The 25,632-nt window shown below is 45.9% G+C and overlaps 1 protein-coding gene across 1 annotated transcript in view; it reads right to left on the reverse strand.

Annotated features, from left to right (window-relative positions):
* Positions 1-25,632, reverse strand: part of CFAP92 (cilia and flagella associated protein 92 (putative)) — a 186,505-nt gene that overhangs the window by 155,520 nt on the left and 5,353 nt on the right. Inside the window, exons 3-5 of the mRNA XM_073644476.1 lie at positions 24,156-24,349; positions 18,755-18,968; positions 16,394-16,507 (exon numbers count right to left, since the gene is read on the reverse strand). Coding sequence (XP_073500577.1) covers positions 16,394-16,507; positions 18,755-18,968; positions 24,156-24,349 — 522 coding nt within the window. The remainder of the gene's footprint in view (positions 1-16,393; positions 16,508-18,754; positions 18,969-24,155; positions 24,350-25,632) is intronic.

Raw genomic sequence — 25,632 nt, forward strand, 5'->3', positions numbered from 1 at the left:
GGGCGGGGTTACACAGATTACCTAGACTGCCTGGCACAAGACACCTAGTCCTGCAGTGATAATCTCCTACTGATAAAACACTGATTGCATTGAAACCACAGCAAGCTGATGAGTAAGTGATGCATCGCTGCAATCATGGTCTGCCCCAACATTATGCTGCTCTCAGATTAAATAGCAAAAACCTGCTGACAGATTCCCAAAGTTTTATATTTTTAATAAATTCTTTATTTTTAAAATGATTTTGCACTTTTAAAGATATATATATGCTTATAAAGATATTACAAGAGGCATATATAAGTATATTGCCTGGTTTCAAGACATATTGCAATGTCTGTAGATCTAGACATCTGTATTTATTTTTTGTACCAACTGACCTATGTGCTCATCTTGCTTTTTCCTCCCTCTCACGTGGGTTTTACGCGTTTTTTGGGGTTTTATGGAAATAATGGTGATTTTATCATTTAAAAAAGGTGTCTTCCAACATTTAAAAAAAACAAAAACAAAACAGCAGCACCTTTTCTTTTTCCAGATGGTTCGACTGTTCTTTGCTTACAAGCACATTATTGTTGCATTTCATCAATATCCTCAGCCTCAGCAATCATTTGCCATACCATACTAGCTCCTATTGTGGACCTGAGAAAAGTTATTGTGACTCACTATAATCTACACACCAAAAATTGGTAGAGTGGAGAAACAATCAGCAAAAGTTTCTGAGCCTGCTTATGGATTTCATGAACAGGTTGGGACTTCCAACCATCTAATATAGATTTCAATAGCAAAGTACAACCAGGGAATGAGCTTATCTTGGAGAACTTTTTTTTTTATCACTTATTATTGCTGTTTTCTAACCCTTCGACACGTGTGTGTTTTTGCCTTTTATGGGAGGGGAAAACTAGTGTCTAAAATCAACTCAAAGGCGGACATCTGGAAAAGCAACGCTAAAATAACCCCAATATTTCTCAGTTACGATTAACACATAAATTTGGCTGTCACCCACAAATGTATAGTTATATAACATACAGCAAGAAATCAGTTAGGAGACACACTTGTAAGAGGGTGATTAGTTATCACTCTTAAGAATCAGCAGCAATACGCATCTTACTTATTTTCTTCAAACGACAGTGGCCCAACACACTTGCTGGTTACAAATCTCACATAAGGCACAGAGACTTAGTGGGTGCAGTTAACTGTCCCTGTTAACTGAAATTACTAGACTGTTCCAGCAAATAAGTCAGTCTTTAGTAGGTACCTCTCGCAGGTCACTTTTGACTTCACGGGCCACTTTGGAAACCACCTCACTAACGCTCCACCGATGGACAACTTGACAACAGGCGTAAATTATACTGACTGACAAAAAAAGGTCTCAGCGTTTCGCTGCCAGTTTAATATGACAGGGTACGGAAGCACCACCGATCACCTTGACTTACCAACTACAGCAACCCAAGAGCCAAAGCTTCACAACCAGGACATAAAATAATATCACAAATACACAGTATACAATCCATTATACACTGCTCACAAAAAATAAGGCAACGCATGAGTCACACATTGGATCTTAATGAACGAAAGATTTAAGTTGAAAACCTTTAAGGATATCAATTGTCTAACTTGCAGAGAACAAACGATCAATGGAAACCAAAGTTACCAACATACGAGGGATGCATTCCAAGTCATCCTCAAATTCAATGTAAAAAAATTAAATTGCAGACCTAAATTGTATGAATATCATCAAGACAACTCCTATGTACTCCTGACAATGTTTGGGTCTTACTCATAGCCAGGGCTGTGGAGTCGGTAAGCCAAACCTCCGACTCCTCAACTCCCTCATACACGGCTCATGTTTAAGTAATAAATTTACTGTAGCACAGATTCATCTCAGCTAAAAGTCTAGACCCTTAGATCAGGAATAGGACAGACATTTATAGGACATTTCATAACTTTCCCAAATTCTTATGAAAAAAATATTCCCCACAAGCTGCATTGAACTACTGTACCCAATTTATTATATATTTTAGGAGTTGGAGTCGGTCCATTTCATACCGACTCCGTTTCCGACTCCACCAAAATGGACACCGACTCCACAAGTCTGACGCCACAGCCTTGCTCATAGCAACTGCGGTCGCATTTCTCCTGCGCTATCATCTCTGCTCCCATATATCTCACAGCAATCCGGTAAGTACTCTTGCTTATATATTGTTCTATGTATTTCACTTCTACAGCTCTGGTTTATTCTCCTACCATTCCATCAAGCCATCTTCCTAAGCCACCATAATACTAGACATTCCTGTATCCTTATAACAATTTTAACTTATTCCTCCATCAGGTCAGATCCATTTAAACATTTGCTCAGTATAAGGCTAAGTGCCCACGATGCAGAAATGCTCCGGATTTTTCCTGAGCGTTTCTGCATCTCCCTGGAAGAAAAAACGCATGCGGATTGTACATACGGATTGTACATGCGGATTGTACATGCGTTTTTCCTGCCAGGGACATGCGGATGTGAAGCGTTTTTCACACGCGATTTCGCATGCAGGTTGTCAAGCGCTTTCCAAGCAATTTTAGTATCACTTGGAAAGTGCTTGACAACTTGGTCACACTATATAAATCCATGCAACAGGCATGGATTTATAGAGTTTGACCAAGTTTAGTTGAAAAATAGATTAAAAATAATAAAAAAAAACCATTATACTCACCTTCTGATGGCCCCCTGTCTTTTCTTTTTTGCGTCCGGTCTCTTCTACGGCTCGCGACCGCTGAAGTCACATGAATAAATGACGTCATGGCAGGTCCTTTTAGACCATCACAAGCCGTAGAAGAGACCGGACGCAGCGGAGAAAAGACCGGGGGCCATCAGAAGGTGAGTATAATGTATTTTTTTATTTTAATTCTTTTTTTTTTTACAGGTACCATGGTACCCGGGTCTGGATGAGAATCTCCTCTTCTCCAAACCCGGGTACCATCTGCACATTGAATCGCTTAATATCCGCATGTGCACATCTAGTCATGCGGATATTAAGCGATTCAATGCAAGTCAATGGCGGTGAAAACGCCGCGTTTAAGCAAAATAATTGGTAGTGCTGCGGATTTTTCCACAATGATAATCCGCAGCGGAAATTTCCGCAGCATGTGCACAGCACATGCGGATTATCATTGGGGAACATTGCAGACCTTCTACCAAGCGTTTTTTAAGCGTTTCTGCAGCGGAATTGCTGGTGTTCAGTGTATCTGGAGAGGCTAGCTCCAGAGAGAGGAGCTTGTGTTTGTGCTCACCTGGACCGTGCGTTTTGCTACACGGATCACTGCAGACGTAAGGACTGTGCGGTACATTTTCTTTTGCTTTGCCGTTAAGCCAGAAGGACTATGTTTATTTTGATGAACTTTACAATGGTTTATGTTGCATTTTAATAAACGAGTAAGAAATTTAAAGTGACAGCATTCCTGTGTCTTCCTCCGTTTGCAGCCAAGTGAGCCGATCTACCACAACAGCATATATTGCTGCCAGGAAGTGCTGAGTCAAATTATTCGTGATATATATTTTTCCCTTATTTCTCCTTTATACACATGTAAATTGATTTTGTATTATATATATACACATGTATATTGATTTTGTATTATATATATATATATATATATATATATATATATATATAGGAGGAGCCAAGGGTCTTCTGCACATGCGTAAGTTATAAACCCTCTAAGAATATGCATTATCGGTCCATCACTGGCCCACTGCCAAACCAGTCATACTGGATGATTATACAGAGGATTATATAGACAGAATAATGTTTACCACAGCTTCTCTAGACTCTTTCATGTCTGTCACGTGCTCAGGGTGATCCTGCTTTCATCTGTGTAAAGAACATGGAGCCAGTGGTGGACCTGTCGATTCTGGTGTTTTGGTAAATGCCAAGAGAGCAGCACAGCGCTGAGTTGTGAACACAGAGCCTACTATAGTACATCAGGCCATAATGCTATCTACATGAAGTTAGTTTCTGATAATTTGGTCAGAAATGAGCAACCAGTACACTAACAGCCCACTGGAGGTCATTTTTTAGGATTCCATTTTGTTTCTCCTCGCAGTAATAAGAAGATACTGGTCCTTCTGCTGGGCTGATTCCATTCTACAGCCCTGTCCAGCTGTCCTCTTGTATCAGGCCCTATTTTGGTATCTGCTACATGTTCTTGAAACTGTGGGAGAAACAGCAAACCTTCTTGTGAAGGCCCATATAGATGTGCCATCCTGGAGGAGCTGAACTATATGTGCAACTCGTGTGGACTGTACATAAAACCTCATACAACCAGTAGTGACAAGCACCCTAGCAAAGCACAAAACTAGAGAAAAATCAGTCAGGAAAAATAAGGAAACAGTAACCACCAGTGTCCACCATCTGCACAACCATTCCCTTTATGTGGAGGTGTCTTACTGTTCCTCTCCAGTCACCTTCATTTGCACCAAAGCAGGTGACATTGATTCACAATTGTTTATTGGACAGATTGTTTGTGGTGATGAGTCACTTTTCGTGGACAAACCGAGAGTCAGGATAGTCAAGGAGTCCAAGGTCAAAAGCCAGGAGGGTACATCATAAACAGAGGGAAGAGACAAAGGCGTAGTCAGGTAATGGTCCAAGGTCAGAATACCAGGAGGAAAACGGATCAAAGCAAAGGGAGCAGGCAAAATGGATGGTCAGAACGAGGTCCAAGGTCAGGCAGCAAAAAGATCCACAAGCAGAACACAAGGCACAGAGCTAAATGTATGTCTGGCAGAGATATGGGACCAACAGCCCAGCTAAGTAGCTGGGCAATCACCTGGGAGAGGGATCACCTGAAGGCAGCCCAGAACCTCCCAGTCTCAGACTGGCCAGCCAAGCTGTCAAAGTATTAACAGCTTCAGCACACCCCTGCACCAGATTGGATGACTAAGCTGTCAGTAACTTCATCCTAGACACACTAAGGGGTGGAATTGTGACATTGTTATTCCTGAATTTAACTGACTTGACATTTTTCTGAGATGAGCAAGAGTTTCCTTATTTTTTTGATCAGCAAACTATGTACCTTTACTCACTACATTAGCAGCATGTTATTTCTTACATAAAGTGGCGCTGTAATAGCAAACATAAAAGCTCATCACAAGTTGCAGGAGACTTACTGACCAAACAACACTGGACGAGCATGAGAACTGATGTAGTCACGGTCCCCTACATAACCGATACAGGGCATCCGCTGGGCTCACTGGTAATGTAAGTGCAGATCATGGACCGTTTCCTCGTACAGATAGGAGACAAAATACGTCTTGCTGGTCCTCATCACCATGCATCGAATATCTCTGCAGCATATTATTGCTTGGAACAAGCTCAGTTTTGTTAAGAGTTATTAGACAATATAAAAAGTAAAATTTTACTTTTCTAGGGTCCTCGCTCTAACCATGTATTGTAAGCATGTATTGTATAATAGGGGGGATTGCACAGGTCCCGTTTTCCAGCAAGGGGTATTCACCAGAACAGCGGACTTTAGGTTACATGTAAGGCGTTGTTGCACATTACGAGGTGCAGTGCATTACGCTGTATTTTTTTACTCGTCAATCGAATTTGAAAAGCGACTTAGCTGGTAACGTCACATCTTGCTGAAAAATGATTCATCATTGAACATGAATGAAAAATGACCATATTATAGTATAACATTAAGAGATTTTACTACTTATTGGCCTTAAACTGGAATTACACTTACAAATGTGAAGCATAACAAGATGCATCTAATGTAGAAGAATTTGAGATGTGTTCAGTCTCTTTCACGGCTCGGACAAATCCTTACAACTAATCGGTGTGCAGTCTGTATGATGTTCAGAAAGAATGGGTCCTCAAAAAAAAGAGCTGATTGTCATGGCAGTTTTTCGATATTGGTAAAGGAAAAAAGGTGTAATATTTAAGGGGGAGGCGGGCTACCTTCCTTTTGTTCGATATCTCCATATGTCTTAATGTGGCTTAAGGATAGCTAGTGTCTCAACTAGACAAAATCATAAGTGGAGTTCTACAATGCAAAGATCTTGGTGGGGAAGAGGGGGACACCTACTGTGCGTTCTCTAGTTCTTGAAACCATCAGCTACGACACATAAAGAGAGTATTTTCTAAAAAAGATGAAAAGCTTTTCATGATATTGCTCAGTGCAGGCATTTAAGTTGCTATAAAAGGGAGCAAAGCGTCTCTGATTGGCACCGTTGCCTTGCCGCACTTGAATGTTATGGAACTTCAAAGCTTTAGGTCCCTGATAAGCAATCTTAAAGCAGCACAGAAAGATGGCGCTTGTGCAGAAAAGTAATCTAGTTGAAGCAACGGCAGCACTTGTGGCTGATCCGGAACAACAGCAACTGAAAGAGCTAAACTGGGACAAGGGCCGCAGAGCTCCAACAGCAAAGCAGAGACTAGAAACCAATGTAGGAGATGTTATGCACCTGTTTCGGATCCAGACTTTGCTTCCCTCACTCCTATCCATTAAATTCTGCTGTCCTCCATATCGGGCTTTGGAGATGGCCCGGTATGCTCCCATGTGGTCATCTACCAAGGTCTATGTAAGGCTCACCAAGACGCAAACCTGTGTCTTGGTATTAAGACTATTTGTTTGTCTGTGCATAGTTCCCAGTCTGCAGCTTCCAGTACCTCAGCTACAAGTCTGCGTGCGGCTTCCAGTACCTCATCTACAAGTCGGCGTGCGGCTTCCAGTACCTCAGCTACAAGTCTGCGTGCAGCTTCCAGTACCTCAGCTACAAGTCTGCCTGCGGCTTCCAGTCCTCAGCTACCAGTCTACCTGTGGCTTCCAGTACCTCAGCTACCTGTCTGCCTGTGGCTTCCAGTACCTCAGCTACAAGTCTGCCTGCGGCTTCCAGTCCTCAGCTACCAGTCTACCTGTGGCTTCCAGTACCTCAGCTACCTGTCTGCCTGTGGCTTCCAGTACCTCATGCACAAATCTGCTTGCAGCTTTCAGTCCTCAGCTACAATTCTGCCTGCAGCTTTCAGTATCTCATCTACAAGTCTGCCTGCGACTTCCAGTACCTCAGCTTAAAGTCTGCCTGCGGCTTCCAGTACCTCAGCTACAAGTCGGCCTGGGGCTTCCAGTAACTCATCTACCTGTGGCTTCCAGTACCTCAACTACAAGTCTGCGTGCAGCTTCCAGTAGCTCAGCTACAAGTCTGCCGCGGCTTCCAGTACCTCAGCTACAAGTCTCCACCTCAGCTACAAATCTGCCTGCGGCTTCCAGTACCTCAGCTACAAGTCTGCGTGCAGCTTCCAGTACCTCAGCTACAAGTCTGCGTGCGGCTTCCAGTACCTCAGCTACAAGTCTGCGTGCAGCTTCCAGTACCTCAGCTACAAGTCTGCGTGCAGCTTCCAGTACCTCAGCTACAAGTCTGTGTGCAGCTTCCAGTACCTCAGCTACAAGTCTGCGTGCAACTTCCAGTACCTCATCTACAAATCTGCCTGCGGCTTCCAGTACCTCAGCTACAAGTCTGCCTGCAGCTTCCAGTACCTCAGCTACAAGAGTGCCTGCAGCTTCCAGTACCTCAGCTACAAGTCTGCGTGCAGCTTCCAGTACCTCAGCTACAAGTCTGCCTGCAGCTTCCAGTACCTCAGCTACAAGTGTGCCTGCAGCTTCCAGTACCTCAGCTACAAGTCTGCCTGCAGCTTCCAGTACCTCAGCTACAAGTGTGCCTGCAGCTTCCAGTACCTCAGCTACAAGTCTGCCTGCGGCTTCCAGTACCTCAGCTACAAGTCTGCCTGCGGCTTCCAGTACCTCAGCTACAAGTCTGTCTGTGGCTTCCAGTACCTCAGCTACAAGTCTGCCTGCGGCTACCAGTACCTCAGCTACAAGTCTGCCTACAGCTTCCAGTACTTCAGCTACCTGTTTGCCTGCGGCTTCCAGTACCTCAGCTACCTGTCTGCCTGGGGCTTCCAGTACCTCAGCTACCAGTCTGCCTGGGGCTTCCAGCACCTCAGCTACCTGTGGCTTCCAGCACCTCAGCTACCTGTGGCTTCCAGTACCTCAGCTACCTGTGGCTTCCAGTACCTCAGCTACAAGTCTGCCTGCGGCTTCAAGTACCTCAGCTACAAGTCTGCGTGCGGCTTCCAGTATCTCAGCTACAAGTATGCCTGCGGCTTCCAGTACCTCAGCTACCTATCTGCCTGCGGCTTCCAGTACCTCAGCTACCTATCTGCCTGCGGCTTCCAGTACCTCATGTACAAATCTGCTTGCAGCTTTCAGTCCTCAGCTACAAGTCTGCCTGTAGCTTCCAGTACCTCAGTTACCTGCGGCTTCAAGTACCTCAGTTATCTGTGGCTTCCAGTACCTCAGCTACAAGTCTGCGTGCGGCTTCCAGTACCTCAGCTACAAGTCTGCGTGCGGCTTCCAGTACCTCAGCTACAAGTCTGCGTGCGGCTTCCAGTACCTCAGCTACAAGTCTGCGTGCAGCTTCCAGTACCTCAGCTACAAGTCTGCGTGCAGCTTCCAGTACCTCAGCTACAAGTCTGCGTGCAGCTTCCAGTACCTCAGCTACAAATCTGCCTGCGGCTTCCAGTACCCCAGCTACAAGTCTGCCTGCAGCTTCCAGTACCTCAGCTACAAGAGTGCCTGCAGCTTCCAGTACCTCAGCTACATGTCTGCGTGCAGCTTCCAGTACCTCAGCTACAAGTCTGCCTGCAGCTTCCAGTACCTCAGCTACAAGTGTGCTTGCAGCTTCCAGTACCTCAGCTACAAGTCTGCCTGCAGCTTCCAGTACCTCAGCTACAAGTGTGCCTGCAGCTTCCAGTACCTCAGCTACAAGTCTGCCTGGGGCTTCCAGAACCTCAGCTACAAGTCTGCCTGCAGCTTCCAGTACCTCAGCTACAAGTCTGCCTGCGGCTTCCAGTACCTCAGCTATAAGTCTGCCTGCGGCTTCCAGTACCTCAGCTACAAGTCTGCCTGTGGCTTCCAGTATCTCAGCTACAAGTCTGCCTGCGGCTTCCAGTACCTCAGCTACAAGTCTGCCTGTGGCTTCCAGTACCTCAGCTACAAGTCTGCCTGCGGCTTCCAGTACCTCAGCTACAAGTCTGCGTGCAGCTTCCAGTACCTCAGCTACAAGTCTGCGTGCAGCTTCCAGTACCTCAGCTACAAGTCTGCGTGCAGCTTCCAGTATCTCAGCTACAAGTCTGCGTGCAACTTCCAGTACCTCATCTACAAATCTGCCTGCGGCTTCCAGTACCTCAGCTACAAGTCTGCCTGCAGCTTCCAGTACCTCAGCTACAAGAGTGCCTGCAGCTTCCAGCACATCAGCTACAAGTCTGCGTGCAGCTTCCAGTACCTCAGCTACAAGTCTGCCTGCAGCTTCCAGTACCTCAGCTACAAGTGTGCCTGCAGCTTCCAGTACCTCAGCTACAAGTGTGCCTGCAGCTTCCAGTACCTCAGCTACAAGTCTGCCTGCAGCTTCCAGTACCTCAGCTACAAGTGTGCCTGCAGCTTCCAGTACCTCAGCTACAAGTCGGCCTGGGGCTTCCAGTACCTCAGCTACAAGTCTGCCTGCAGCTTCCAGTACCTCAGCTACAAGTCTGCCTGCGGCTTCCAGTACCTCAGCTATAAGTCTGCCTGCGGCTTCCAGTACCTCAGCTACAAGTCTGCCTGCGGCTTCCAGTACCTCAGCTACAAGTCTGCCTGCGGCTTCCAGTACCTCAGCTACAAGTCTGCCTGTGGCTTCCAGTACCTCAGCTACAAGTCTGCCTGCGGCTTCCAGTACCTCAGCTAAAAGTCTGCCTGCGGCTTCCAGTACCTCAGCTACAAGTCTGCCTGTGGCTTCCAGTACCTCAGCTACAAGTCTGCCTGTGGCTTCCAGTACCTCAGCTACAAGTCTGCTTGCGGCTTCCAGTACCTCAGCTACAAGTCTGCCTGTGGCAACAAGTACCTTAGCTACAAGTCAGCCTGCAGCTTCCAGTACCTCATCTACATGTCTGCGTGCGGCTTCCAGTCCTCAGCTACCTGTCTGCCTGCGGCTTCCAGTACCTCAGCTATCTGTCTGCCTGTGGCTTCCAGTATCTCAGCTACAAGTCTGCCTGCGGCTTCCAGTACCTCAGCTACAAGTCTGCCTGCGGCTTCCAGTACCTCAGCTACAAGTCTGCCTGCGGCTTCCAGTACCTCAGCTACAAGTCTGCCTGCGGCTTCCAGTACCTCAGCTACAAGTCTGTCTGCGGCTACCAGTACCTCAGCTACAAGTCTGCCTACAGCTTCCAGTACTTCAGCTACCTGTTCGCCTGCGGCTTCCAGTACCTCAGCTACCTGTCTGCCTGGGGCTTCCAGTACCTCAGCTACAAGTCTGCCTGGGGCTTCCAGCACCTCAGCTACCTGTGGCTTTCAGTACCTCAGCTACCTGTGGCTTCCAGTACCTCAGCTACAAGTCTGCCTGCGGCTTCTAGTACCTCAGCTACAAGTCTGCGTGCGGCTTCCAGTACCTCAGCTACAAGCATGTCTGCGGCTTCCAGTACCTCAGCTACCTATCGGCCTGCGGCTTCCAGTACCTCAGCTACCTATCTGCCTGCGGCTTCCAGTACCTCATGTACAAATCTGCTTGCAGCTTTTAGTCCTCAGCTACAAGTCTGCCTGTAGCTTCCAGTACCTCAGTTACCTGCGGCTTCAAGTACCTCAGTTACCTGTGGTTTCCAGTACCTCAGCTACCTGTGGCTTCCAGTACCTCATCTACAAGTCTGCCTGCGGCTTCCAGTCCTCAGCTACCTGTCTGCCTGCAGCTTCCAGTACCTCAGCTATCTGTCTGTCTATGGCTTCCAGTATCTCAGCTACAAGTCTGCGTGCGGCTTCCAGTACCTCAGCTACAAGTATGCCTGCGGCTTCCAGTACCTCAGCTTCCTGTCTGCCTGCGGCTTCCAGTACCTCGTCTACAAGTCAGCCTGCAGCTTTCAGTCCTCAGCTACAAGTCAGCCTGCAGCTTCCAGTACCTCATCTACAAGTCTGCCTGCGGCTTCAAGTCCTCAGCTACCCATCTGCCTGCGGTTTCAGGTATCTCAGCTATCTGTCTGCCTGTGGTTTCCAGTATCTCAGCTATAAGTCTGCCAGCAGCTTTCAATCCTCCACCACAAGTCTGCCTGCGGCTTCCAGTACCTCAGCTACAAGTCTGCTTGCAGCCTCCAGTACCTCATCTACAAGTCGGCCTGCGGCTTCCAGTCCTCAGCTACCTGTCTGCCTGCGGTTTCAGGTACCTCAGCTATCTATCTGTCTGTGGTTTCCAGTATCTCAGCTACAAGTCTGCCTGCGGCTTCCAGTCCTCAGCTACATGTCAGCCTGCAGCTTCTACAACTTCAGCTACAAGTCTGCCTGTGGCTTCCAGTACCTCAGCTACCTGTCTGCCTGTGGCTTCCAGTACCTCATGTACAAATCTGCTTGCAGCTTTCAGTCCTCAGCTACAATTCTGCCTGCAGCTTTCAGTATCTCATCTACAAGTCTGCCTGCGACTACCAGTACCTCAGCTACAAGTCTGCCTGCGGCTTCCAGTACCTCAGCTACCTGTCTGCCTGGGGCTTCCAGTACCTCTGCTACCTGTGGCTTCCAGTACCTCAACTACAAGTCTGCGTGCGGCTTCCAGTATCTCAGCTACAAGTCTGCGTGCGGCTTCCAGTACCTCAGCTACAAGTCTGCGTGCGGCTTCCAGTACCTCAGCTACAAGTCTGCGTGCGGCTTCCAGTACCTCAGCTAAAAGTCTGCGTGCAGCTTCCAGTACCTCAGCTACAAGTGTGCCTGCAGCTTCCAGTCCCTCAGCTACAAGTCGGCCTGGGGCTTCCAGTACCTCAGCTACAAGTCTGCCTGCAGCTTCCAGTACCTCAGCTACAAGTCTGCCTGCGGCTTCCAGTACCTCAGCTATAAGTCTGCCTGCGGCTTCCAGTACCTCAGCTACAAGTCTGCCTGCGGCTTCCAGTACCTCAGCTACAAGTCTGCCTGCGGCTTCCAGTACCTCAGCTACAAGTCTGCCTGTGGCTTCCAGTACCTCAGCTACAAGTCTGCCTGTGGCTTCCAGTACCTCAGCTACAAGTCTGCTTGCGGCTTCCAGTACCTCAGCTACAAGTCTGCCTGTGGCAACTAGTACCTTAGCTACAAGTCAGCCTGCAGCTTCCAGTACCTCATCTACATGTCTGCGTGCGGCTTCCAGTCCTCAGCTACCTGTCTGCCTGCGGCTTCCAGTACCTCAGCTATCTGTCTGCCTGTGGCTTCCAGTATCTCAGCTACAAGTCTGCCTGCGGCTTCCAGTACCTCAGCTACAAGTCTGCCTGCGGCTTCCAGTACCTCAGCTACAAGTCTGCCTGCGGCTTCCAGTACTTCAGCTACAAGTCTGCCTGCCGCTTCCAGTACCTCAGCTACAAGTCTGTCTGCGGCTACCAGTACCTCAGCTACAAGTCTGCCTACAGCTTCCAGTACTTCAGCTACCTGTTCGCCTGCGGCTTCCAGTACCTCAGCTACCTGTCTGCCTGGGGCTTCCAGTACCTCAGCTACAAGTCTGCCTGCGGCTTCTAGTACCTCAGCTACAAGTCTGCGTGCGGCTTCCAGTACCTCAGCTACAAGTATGTCTGCGGCTTCCAGTACCTCAGCTACCTATCGGCCTGCGGCTTCCAGTACCTCAGCTACCTATCTGCCTGCGGCTTCCAGTACCTCATGTACAAATCTGCTTGCAGCTTTCAGTCCTCAGCTACAAGTCTGCCTGTAGCTTCCAGTACCTCAGTTACCTGCGGCTTCAAGTACCTCAGTTACCTGTGGTTTCCAGTACCTCAGCTACCTGTGGCTTCCAGTACCTCATCTACAAGTCTGCCTGCGGCTTCCAGTCCTCAGCTACCTGTCTGCCTGCAGCTTCCAGTACCTCAGCTATCTGTCTGTCTATGGCTTCCAGTATCTCAGCTACAAGTATGCCTGCGGCTTCCAGTACCTCAGCTTCCTGTCTGCCTGCGGCTTCCAGTACCTCGTCTACAAGTCAGCCTGCAGCTTTCAGTCCTCAGCTACAAGTCAGCCTGCAGCTTCCAGTACCTCATCTACAAGTCTGCCTGCGGCTTCAAGTCCTCAGCTACCCATCTGCCTGCGGTTTCAGGTATCTCAGCTATCTGTCTGCCTGTGGTTTCCAGTATCTCAGCTATAAGTCTGCCAGCAGCTTTCAATCCTCCACAAGTCTGCCTGCGGCTTCCAGTACCTCAGCTACAAGTCTGCTTGCAGCCTCCAGTACCTCATCTACAAGTCGGCCTGCGGCTTCCAGTCCTCAGCTACCTGTCTGCCTGCGGTTTCAGGTACCTCAGCTATCTATCTGTCTGTGGTTTCCAGTATCTCAGCTACAAGTCTGCCTGCGGCTTCCAGTCCTCAGCTACATGTCAGCCTGCGGCTTCTAGAACTTCAGCTACAAGTCTGCCTGTGGCTTCCAGTACCTCAGCTACCTGTCTGCCTGTGGCTTCCAGTACCTCATGTACAAATCTGCTTGCAGCTTTCAGTCCTCAGCTACAATTCTGCCTGCAGCTTTCATTATCTCATCTACAAGTCTGCCTGCGACTACCAGTACCTCAGCTACAAGTCTGCCTGCGGCTTCCAGTACCTCAGCTACCTGTCTGCCTGGGGCTTCCAGTACCTCTGCTACCTGTGGCTTCCAGTACCTCAACTACAAGTCTGCGTGCGGCTTCCAGTATCTCAGCTACAAGTCTGCGTGCGGCTTCCAGTACCTCAGCTACAAGTCTGCGTGCGGCTTCCAGTACCTCAGCTAAAAGTCTGCGTGCAGCTTCCAGTACCTCAGCTACAAGTCTGCGTGCAGCTTCCAGTACCTCAGCTACAAGTCTGCGTGCAGCTTCCAGTACCTCAGCTACAAGTCTGCGCGCAGCTTCCAGTACCTCAGCTACAAGTCTGCGTGCAGCTTCCAGTACCTCAGCTACAAGTCTGCGTGCAGCTTCCAGTACCTCAGCTGCAAGTCTGCCTGGGGCTTCCAGTACCTCATCTACCTGTCTGCCTGTGGCTTCCTCAACTACAAGTCTGCGTGCAGCTTCCAGTACCTCAGCTTCAAGTCTGCCACGGCTTCCAGTACCTCAGCTACAAGTCTGCACCTCAGCTACAAATCTGTCTGCGGCTTCCAGTACCTCAGCTACAAGTCTGCCTGCGGCTTCCAGTACCTCAGCTACAAGTCTGCCTGCGGCTTCCAGTACCTCAGCTACAAGTCTGCCTGCGGCTTCCAGTACCTCAGCTACAAGTCTGCCTGCGGCTTCCAGTACCTCAGCTAAAAGTCTGCCTGCGGCTTCCAGTACCTCAGCTACAAGTCTGCCTGTGGCTTCCAGTACCTCAGCTACAAGTCTGCCTGCGGCTTCCAGTACCTCAGCTACAAGTCGGCTTGCGGCTTCCAGTACCTCAGCTACAAGTCTGCCTGTGGCAACTAGTACCTTAGCTTCAAATCTGCCTACAGTTTCTAGTACCTCAGCTACATGTCTGCGTGCGGCTTCCAGTCCTCAGCTACCTGTCTGCCTGCGGCTTCCAGTACCTCAGCTATCTGTCTGCCTGTGGCTTCCAGTATCTCAGCTACAAGTCTGCCTGCGGCTTCCACTCCTCAGCTACAAGTCTGCCTGCGGTTCCAGAACCTCAGCTACAAGTCTGCCTGCGGCTTCCAGTACCTCAGCTACAAGTCTGCCTGTGGCTTCCAGTCCTCAGCTACAAGTCTTAATAACCACATAAAGGATATATAGATCCATAAATAAATCACAAGGAGTAATCCAAATTGATAAAGTCTATATGCAATATCTCCTTATAGTATAATAAACAATTTAGACAAATTAGTCATCCGTTATTTCATAACAATATTTTATTATTTTATTACAATTTATTGAACACAGCAAAACAAATAAAGGCGCAGCACCTGATATACAATCAGGTGCTGCGCCTTATGTCACCTTATACAATGGACCATAAAGGATAGAACCTGATATAGACCTCCCTATTCAATTGAATGCATTAATTTATGCAGTAAATATACTGTTGATATTGATAGATATTAGGTCACTTTATATAATGGACCACAAGGGATAAAATCTGACATAGACCCTCCTGTATTTAATTGAATGCATTTAATTTATGTCATGCAATAAATATACTGCTGATATTTGATATAAACTGAATTGAATTGTACAATTCTGCCAATTAAGACAACTGGTGGACCACACCACCCTTGTGGTTTTATGGGAAATTTTTTAGGGGCTGTATTTTAACCTTTATTTGTTTTGCTGTGTTGAATAAATTGTAATAAAATAATAAAATATTGTTATGAAATAACGGATGACTAATTTGTCTAAATTGTTTATTATACTATAAGGAGATAATGCATATAGACTCAGCTACAAGTCTGCCTGCGGTTTCCAGTACCTCTGCTATCCGTCTACAGTTTTCAATATTTCTGCTACTAGTTTCCTGCATGCCTCAACTGGCTGCTGCACCAACGCTAGTGTGCACACCTGGACCTTGGAGGATCCACCTCACCAGGTGAGCCTAACATAAGAGCAAAGTTTGCAATGGAGAGTCAACTCAGCAGAGCTAGTACAGTGTTGTAGCAGAGCTGAATTAGTAATGAGAAACTAGTGTAGCAGAGCTATGTTTGCATTAGAGGCTCAATGTAGCATAACTGGCATAGCAATGTAGCAGGGTTCACTGAGCCAAGATAAATCAGTATAGCAGAACTTAGTTCGCAACAGAAACTAAATATAGCAGAGCTGGCAAAGGGATGTAGCAAAGTTGAATCAGTAAACAGGGGCTGGCGTTACACAACTGGGTTTGCAAAGGAGGCCAGGTAGCAGTGCTGGGACTGAGAAATAGCAGAGTTGGGCAGCACTTCTTTCTGCAGCACTTCTTTCTGCAGCAGTGTTGGAACCACTCACACGGACGTCCAATTACCCAAATGGATAACGTCTTTAGGGCGTGTTGGGTTGTGCATGAGAAAAAAAATACAGAACAGGCCAGACACCCTCAACTCGGGAATCAAGACAGGTGTGTAACACTAGTTTCCTACAAAGGTGGTCAGTGTGGAAAAATAGTTTTGGAAATGGAAGAAAAGACCATTTTTTACGAATTTTCAGGTTCACTATGAAAAACATTAACAGAAATTCTGCACAAAGGCAAAAATAACTGTTACATAGACAACTACTATCTGATATGAGCCTATGGAAAGCAGGCTAAAGAGAGTTGAACAGGTCAAAGGCTTATCATGTCAGGGCAGAAAATTATCTAACACCTAACAAAAGTGCAGCCTAGAATAAAAAGTTCTGGTTGGTTTAGATATTTTAATAAAATGACTACACTGAAACTCAAGCGAAGCATAATTAGATGACGAGCAGCTTAGTACCGAATACATATGTGTAACAGAAAATACACTTACTTTGAGTATTGTTGTCACCCAGATGTACTATATTCCCACTTCTCTCAATAGTAAAACTTTGTTTGGGCAGACTGTCTTCAAAGAGTTTTCTCTGATTCAATACTAATTGCTTTACTGTAGCCGATGACAAGAGAGAAGAATAGAAATATAACTATATACAGTATATTGCACTCGCTGTCCAGTCAGCTCTAGGCACAAAGTAATACTTTATTACAGAAAACTAACGTACTGACGGAAAGAATCCCTGCCCTGTGAAAGATCAGGATAACATGAATAGTCTTATTAAAAATGTAGACGATAATGTTTAAAGTCACATTGTGACATCTGAAATATGTCCATCACAGCAAAGCAGAGGAATTCCAATATAGCCTTAAGTAAAAGAAATTGGTTATTTCTCTAACTTCTGATTTACAAATATCTGGCCATTTTTCGGCGTCAATTGTCATTGAGATTGCAGCATGTGTGGAGATGTGGACCCTCTAATCTTACAGTCCCTATCCAACTATAACACTAGCTAAAGTAAATGGCAATATGTGATTGGATGTGAAAGGCTGCATCCAACGTAGCAATCCACATATAACAAACCACGTACACGTGGCTGGACCCCACAGAAGCCATATCTATGTGCAGGTATGATACTACGCAGCCACCGCCTCCTGAATGTTAGGGCAGGTGCACACAACTGTATTTTTGGCCCAAGTGCGATCCGACAAAACATCAAAATACACTCGGACCAAAGTTAGTCTATGGCGCTGTGCACTTGTCCGATTTTTTCCTTGAACAAGGACTGTCAGAGGGAAAAAATTGCAGCATGCGGACAATTCGATATTCGGATCGCACTCGGCCATGCAAGGCAATGAGTGCATTAAAAAAAATTGGACTGCACTCAGATGACATCTGAGTGCTGTCCGATTTTCACGGACTGACAGAATGGAAAATTTTTTTTTTACATCTTCCCGTCATCCAAGAAAATCAGACCATACCCTGATTATACCACACCCTGGTCACACCCCGAGTACACCCCGGTCATACATTATACACACGTTATCTATGTGTACACTCCTGGGGACAATGTATCAGTAAGTATGGCATTGTGCTATGTGTAGCTGGTTTACTTTGATAATGGGCAATAAGTCCATGTTCCTCGTACAATTAATTGTAAAAGTCTTAGTAACCCACAGCCATCAGTAGGCAGTTTAGTCTGTATACAGCTGCTTTAAGGGGGCTGTTCAACAATGAACATTTATTACTTATATAGGTTATAAACGACACAGCCAACAATAGAAAAGGGGTCCTGAGATCCAAATTTCTCGTCACAGCATGACAGCAATGATGAGGAGGTTAAATGAGGAGTTGGTCATAAATTGCTCTGCTGCTACATGCCATGTCTATGGGGCGGCCATCAATGAATGGAGCAGAACTGCAGATGCTCTTGCTCCAAACTCCTCGCTGCAGTGGACAGGAATAGGGGGCCTGGGACACCCACTCTAGGTTAGTAAATATCCATTTTGGGATAATCCTTTTAAAGGGAACTTTTCAAATGATTCACATTGCTCAAAACACAGGCAGAATGAATCAGAGACTACCTGGTTATCGCAGACATGTTTTTTTTCTATGAAGCGCTGTGGTCAGGGATGAGGTGACTAGGACAACTAGTCAAAGAGACAGATCTCCGCCAGCTTCTTCCCGTCTCGCTCAGTTGGACTGACAAGTCTCTCCTTGTGAGTTTAAGACCACGTTCACACGTTCAGTATTTGGTCAGTATTTTACATCAGTATTTTTAAGCCTTTGTAATATATCTTTATCAGAGAAATCGGCTACTTTCTCCTTCAGGACTGATCAGTCTCAAAATTCTCAATTCACAGGTAAAATGTGCCTTCAGTGAATAAAGATGTTCCCATTACTGAGATAGGAGATGACAGTTGGTGCTTTTAATGTTCTATGGAGAACTGTAACTGTCGTTTCAGAAGAACTTGTAGCAGAAGCTCCTTCCTTCTCCATAACATTTTAAAAGCACCAACTGCCATCTCCTATCTCAGTAAAATCTTCACTGAATACAGATTTTACCCAGTGAATGATCATTATCAGTTTAGGAGAAAGAAGCAGATTTCTCTAAGATATGCTACAAAGTTGCTCATTTTAATGTGTACTATTGATTCATGCAATAAAAAAGAAAATGAAGCTTACACTCTAACTATGTTTTCTCAGAAGAGCTGCAGAGTTTCAGACTAAAACCAACATGTCTGCAATCATGGAGCCGGTCGCTGATCACAATGGCAGTGGTTCGGGCAGCATGAATTAGCTGATAGGTCCATTTTCCAATCAGCTATATTAAGGGTAGAATATAGAACAAACTTTTACCTTCAGGGTCCTCGCCTTCTTTCACAGTTGACACTCTAAAAGCCTTTGGTCGATCAAACCTGGCTTTAGCTGACACCTTGTCTTTGGTACTCCACATTTTCACACGGATCTTATGTTTTAAGGATTTTAATAAAACGTCTTTTGTAACAGAGAATTCAACACTGTGGCTCCATGTCAACCAGGTTTTCTCATTTTCTTGCCATGGTTTTAACAACTGGAAAAAAAGAGCAGAAGAATTTATGATTGAGTATGATTTCACTGCACTTATTTTACAGGTTAATGTCACAGGTTTGCAGAGTTCACATAGTAGATGACAGTACTGGTAATCTACATTTATGGCACACAGTTTCTTTTCACATAGTTTAAAAGCTACATCTACCTTACAGTTCAAATACCCAGAAGAAAAAGAAAGATGTAACCTACAAATGCTGAAAAATCACAGTATTTAAATAAGTGGATCCGTGCAGAACACAAATACCATAATAATGTACAATGCAAATATATAAAGTCTATGAACAGTTCTGCATCCCCACCTGTTGGTCATGTGGAGTACTGCAACCGATAAGGTTTGAAAGAGAAAAGACCTATTTGGTTGAATCTGTACTATGAGAGTATAAAACTGCTTAAACCAAAAGGCAAACCGCATAAAAGAAAAGAAAACTGTAATTAGGACGGAGTAATCCTATTGCTGCATATACATTAAATAGAAGTATACTCGGGACTACAGAACAGGAGAAGGACTTGGGTATTCTGGTTACAAGTAAGCAGAGCAGCAGCACTCAATGTCAGGCAGCAGCTGCAAAAGCAAACAAGATTTTAGGGTGTATAAAAAAAAAAGAGATAAAATCCTGTGATCCCAACGTACTGTTGCCCCTTTATAAATCACTAGGCCACATCTAGAATATGGGATCCAGTTTTGGGCTCCACATTTTAAAAAAGGATATTCAGAAGTTAGAGTCAGTTCAATGGTGGACAACCAGATTATTACAAGGGATGGAATGCCTCTAATAAGTTGGAAAAGATGAGCTTGTTTAGCTTAGAAAAAAAGACGTCTCAAAGGAGATGTCATTTACATGTATAAATATATGTGTGGTCAGAATAAAGGTCTAGCACAGGGGTCTCAAACACACCGCATGCGGTCCCTCCGGCTGCTTCATGCGGCCCACAGACACCATAGACACCGATCGCGGCCCGGTCCAGGAGCCGCCATCAGCGCTGTAGTGCAGTGTATTGCCGCGCAGAGACCGGCTCTCTGCACAGCAATATCAGTGCCAGCCGCCGGCCTATCAGAGGCCAGCAGCTGACATCTGTGTCCCTATGGGCACCTAAATGGGAACGTATAGGCACCAGGATGGGGACATATGGCCACCTGGATGGGGACGTATGGCCACCTGGATGGGGACGTATGGCCACCTGGATGGGGACATATGGCCACTTGGATGGGGACATATGACCACCTGGATGGGGACGTATGGCTACCTGGATGGGGACATATGGGCACCTGGATGGGGACATATGGGCACCTGGATGGGGACATATGGGCACCTGGGTGAGCACATATGGGCACCTGGGTGAGCACATATGGGCACCTGGGTGGGGACATTACTACAATATTGGGACCTGGATGGGGACATTCCTACAATATGGGGACCTGGATGGGGGACGTTATGACAAGATGAGGACCAGGATGGGGCATTACTACAAGATGAGGACCAGGATGGGGCATTACGACAAGATTAGGACCAGGATGGGGAGCATTACTACAAGATGAGGACCAGGATGGGGAGCATTACTACAAGATGAGGACCAGTTCAAAAGGTGTATAGAAAAAAAATGGTATCACTAAAAATGTCACTTTGTCATACAAAGAATGCGGCCCCCCAAATTAAAATTTTTTTCCGGTTGCGGCCCATATACCCAGCTGAGTTTGAGACCCCTGGTCTAGCACATGACTTATTCCTTCCAAACACTATACTAAGGACCAGGGGGCACTCATTACTGGTGGAAGAAAGGCAGCTGAACAGGAAAGGGTTCTTTACAGTCAGAGCAGTTGGACTGTAGAATGCCCGAACACAAGAGGTAGTGATGGAAGACACTATAACAGCTTTTATACAAGGGCTGGATGATTTCCTCACAACAAATGGCATTGTGGGATATGGATAATCTAGCTATAAAGGTTCAACTTGATAGACCTAAGTCTTTTATCAACCTATATAATTATGTATAGAAATGCCAGAATTGCCCTTTTTCAGTCACTGAAACTCCACCAAAAAATGCAATAAAAAGAGATCAAAAGGTTGTATGTACCCCAAAATTGTACCAATAAAAACTACAGATTTCCATGCAAAAAACAAGCCATTGCACTGCTCTACTGAAGGAACAATAAAATGTTATGGCTCTCAGACAAATAGCGACAAATTTTTTTTTTTCACTGCTCTAATAATACATAGAGGAAAAAATTTAAAGTGTATAAACCAATATGGCCTGGTTCTGAAGGGGTTAAATCAGAACCAATGGAAATCGAACGATGGAATAGATCACCAATTGATTCTACACCGTGTGCAGAATTATTAGGCAAATGAGTATTTTGATCACTTGACACTTTTTATACATGTTGTCCTACTCCAAGCTGCATAGGCTTGAGAGCCAACTACCAATTACGTAAATCTGGTGATGTGCATCTCTGTAATGAGGAGGGGTGTTGACTAATGACATCAACACCCTATATAAGGTGTGCTAAATTATTAGGCAACTTCCTTTCCTTTGGCAAAATGGGTCATAAGAGAGATTTGATGGGCTCTGAAAAGTCCAAAATTGTGAGATGTCTTGCAGAGGGATGCAGCAGTCTTGAAATTTCCAAACTTTTGAAGCGTGATCACCGAACAATCAAGCGTTTCATGTCAAATAGCCAACAGGGTCGCAAGAAGCGTGTTGGCCAAAAAAGGCGCAAAATAACTGCCCATGATTTGAGGAAAATCAAGCGCGAAGCTGCCAAGATGCCATTCGCCACCAGTTTTGCCATATTTCAGAGCTGCAACGTTACTGGAGTATCAAAAAGCACAAGGTGTGCAATACTCAGGAACATGGCCAAGGTAAGGAAGACTGAAAAATAACCACCTTTGAACAAGAAACATAAGATAAAACGTCAAGAATGGGCCAAGAAATATCTTAAGACTGATTTTTCAAAGGTTTTATGGACTGATGAAATGAGAGTGATTGTTGATGGGCCAGAGGCTGGATCAGTAAAGGGCAGAGAGCTCCACTCCGACTCACACGCCAGCAAGGTGGAGGTGGGGTACTGGTATGGGCTAGTATCATCAAAGATGAACTTGTGGGACCTTTTCGGGTTGAGGATGGAGTGAAGCTCAACTCCCAGACCTACTGCCAGTTTCTGGAAGACAACTTTTTCAAGCAGTAGTACAGGAAGAAGTCGGTATCGTTCAAGAAAAACATGATTTTCATGCAGGACAATGCTCCATCACATGCAACCAACTACTCCACAGCGTGGTTGGCCAGTAAAGGTCTAAAAGAAGAAGAAATAATGACATGGCCCCCTTGTTCACCTGATCTGAACCCCATAGAGAACCTGTGGTCCATCATAAAATGTGAGATCTACAGGGAGGGAAAACAGTACACCTCTCGGAATGGAAGGCTTATGAGTGTCATCATAAAGAAAGGTGGCTATATTGATCACAAATTGTTTTGGTTTTTGTATGTCAGAAATGTTTATTTCTAAATTTTGTGCACGGATATTGGTTTACCTGGTGAAAATAAACAAGTGACATGGGATTATATTTGGTTTTTATTAAGTTGCCTAATAATTCTGCACAGTAATAGTTACCTGCACAAACAGATATCCTCCTAAGATAGCCAAATCTAAAAAAAACCCACTCCAACTTCCAAAAATATTAAGCTTGGATATTTATGAGTCTTTTGGGTTGATTGAGAACATAGTTGTTAATCTATAATAAAAATAATCCTCTAAAATACAACTTGCCTAATAATTCTGCACACATTGTATGTAACATTTCTAAATGTCCCGGATCCAGTGGAGCTGTCCCAAATTTGGGGAGCTGTCCCACTGTCCCGGGAGGTCGGGGGCATGTCCGGACAGCAGAACTAAGTGTGTGAGTGTATACATAGCAAATCTGTGTGTACACTGTTGGGGGCATCGTGCTGTGTGATAAGGGGGTTTATGGGGGCATAATACTCGAGCTGAGCCCGCATCATACAGTGCAGGTGCCGGCTCAGGAGCCGAGCCCGCACCACACAGGGCAGGTGCCGGCTCAGGAGCTGAGCCTGCATCACACAGGGCAGGTGCCGGCTCAGGAGCTGAGCCTGCATCACACAGAGCAGGTGCTGGCTCAGAAGCTGAGCCTGCATCACACAGTGCAGGTGCCGGCTCAGAAGCTGAGCCTGCATCACACAGGGCAGGTGCCGGCTTTGAAGCTGAGCTTGCATCACACAGGGCAGGTGCCGGCTCAGGAGCTGAGCCTGCATCACACAGGGCAGGTGCCGGCTCAGGAGCTGAGCCTGCATCACACAGGGCAGGTGCTGGCTCAGGAGCTGAGCCCATGCCGCATAGGACAGGTGCTGGCTCAGGAGCTGAGCCCGTACTTCACAGGACAGCTGCTGGCTCAGGAGCTCAGCCCATACTGCACAGGACAGCTGCTGGCTCAGGAGCTGAGCCTGTACCACAAGGACAGGTGCTGGCTCAGGAGCTGAGCCTGCATGACACAGGACAGGTGCTGGCTCAGGAGCTGAGCCTGCATCACACAGGACAGGTGCTGGCTTAGGAGATGAGCCCACATCACACAGGACAGGTGCTGGCTCAGGAGCTGAGCCCGCACCACACAGGACAGGTGCTGGCTCAGCAGCTGAGCCTGCACCACACACGTAAAGTCCCGGATGTGTTATACATCCAGTATTTGTCTCTCACAGCAGCAAGCACCGATGTTTTACCATTTCTCTAACAACAACATTTGACCCTGGTGATGTGTCCGTTTGGGCGTCCATCAGCCCCCTTTCGACGTGATCATAGGGTGCCGATGGGTTGACCTGGCAGGCGGGGGGTTTGCTGAAGATCTCCAACTTGGAGATCCTATGATGTCCAACTACAGGGGTTAAATAAAGAGATGAGAGTAAGTCACATTTAGACAGCTCAGATGGCGGCGGCTTATCTCCTATGAGAAAAAAAGAACTGGTCGTGGCAATTCAACATGCCCCATGCTTCCGATATCTTTAAGGTAGATTTGGGAGCCCCAAACACACAAAACTTTGCTCTAATTTGCATCCCAATGGTATGATAAGATCCCTATGGAAAAGAAATCAACTTTAATCTGCCGGACAATATAAAATGTAATTTTGTATTATTCAAATTATATTCAATAATTATTCTTACCCGAGTCTCATGCTCCATGTACAGCTTGGCCACAGCCCCAAACATGACTACATCCACTTTGGTGGGTTCTGTGTCTTCAGGGAGGAGAAAATATTCAAAGTGGAAATATTTCTGGGCTTTTGGAGCTTCAATGACGTTCTTGGGGTGCTTACTGTTGCCCTTTCCTTTACCGTCAGCATTGGATGTGTTGTCTTCTACAGGAATGATGAAACACAGTGAGAAAGAATAAAGGACAAAGAGAGCCACTCAGAGAAACACAACTGGCCTCTGTTCACATCACGTTTAGACCCTATGTCAGAGGTATATTTTATGAGGAACTTCTCATGTACAACTTTGGCAGAAAACTGCAGTGCTTTGCACTGTATAGGTCACTGTATGGCAGACATAACATGGGTAAGACAGTTAAAGGGGTATTCCGATCTCCAAGATCCTATACTAATATGTAGTAGGTGTAATAATAATAATATTAGCAAATATCTCCCATTAGAATTGTAGTATAGTTTTTCTGATTCGCTATGTCTCTTTCCTCATGTGCAGGGTATTGCAGGACCTTAGGTATCCATGGTTACAACCAGTAACTGTCACTATATCAGTGGTCATAGCCATGGATATCTAAGGTCCTGCACATGAGGAAGGAGATATAGCGAATCAGAAAAACTATACTACAATTCTAATGGGAGGTATTTTCTAATATTATTATTATTACACCTACTACAATATGGGATAGGATCTTTGATTTAAAAAAAAATGTTATATGACTTATTTTTTCAGATTTATATAGTATTGCATTTTTTGGGCACATACAAAAAAAATCAGCTGATCACGTTTTTTTTGTCCCAAACAACATATGAAAGTTGTATACATTTTATTTCTCCCTTATCAATGGGAGACATGTTGAAACGTAAAACAGTATGTTTCAATGAATCATGGTCACTTTGCGTTTTACTCCACGGTCAGGGGTTCCGTCGGTGCTTATGTCTGACGCCATAAAAGATGGGATTCAGGTGCATGCGCAGATGGGGGCATTGACTGTAATAAAGCAGACAAAGTCACTGTGTCCTCTGTCGGACACCATTTTACAGCCATATCTGTCCATTATGGGTAGACTTCAAGACACAGTTGACCACATCTTGGTGTCAGCTTCAAATAGGTGGATATGGCTGAAAACGATGTCCAACACAGAACGCAGTGACTCCGTCTGCATCATTGCAGTCAATAACCCTGGCAGCACATATGTCCGAATCCCATTTTTCAGAGCTTCAGAGAGAAGACCCGACGGAGCCACTAACAGAGCAAAATGCAACATGAGACTCATTCACACGTCCGTGTTACAGTACGTGTTGCATCCGTTTTTTTCACAAATACCACACGTGCCCTTTATAATCTATCGTTCACATGTCCATGTTTTTCACAGACTGTGTGACCGTGCAAAACACACAGAGAAATGTTCGTTCTTTTCTGCTATCACAAATGATAA

Source organism: Phyllobates terribilis, unplaced genomic scaffold, assembly GCF_046119375.1.
Source record: "Phyllobates terribilis strain yellow unplaced genomic scaffold, ASM4611937v1 Scaffold_8__6_contigs__length_399053987, whole genome shotgun sequence".
NCBI lineage: Eukaryota > Metazoa > Chordata > Amphibia > Anura > Dendrobatidae > Phyllobates > Phyllobates terribilis.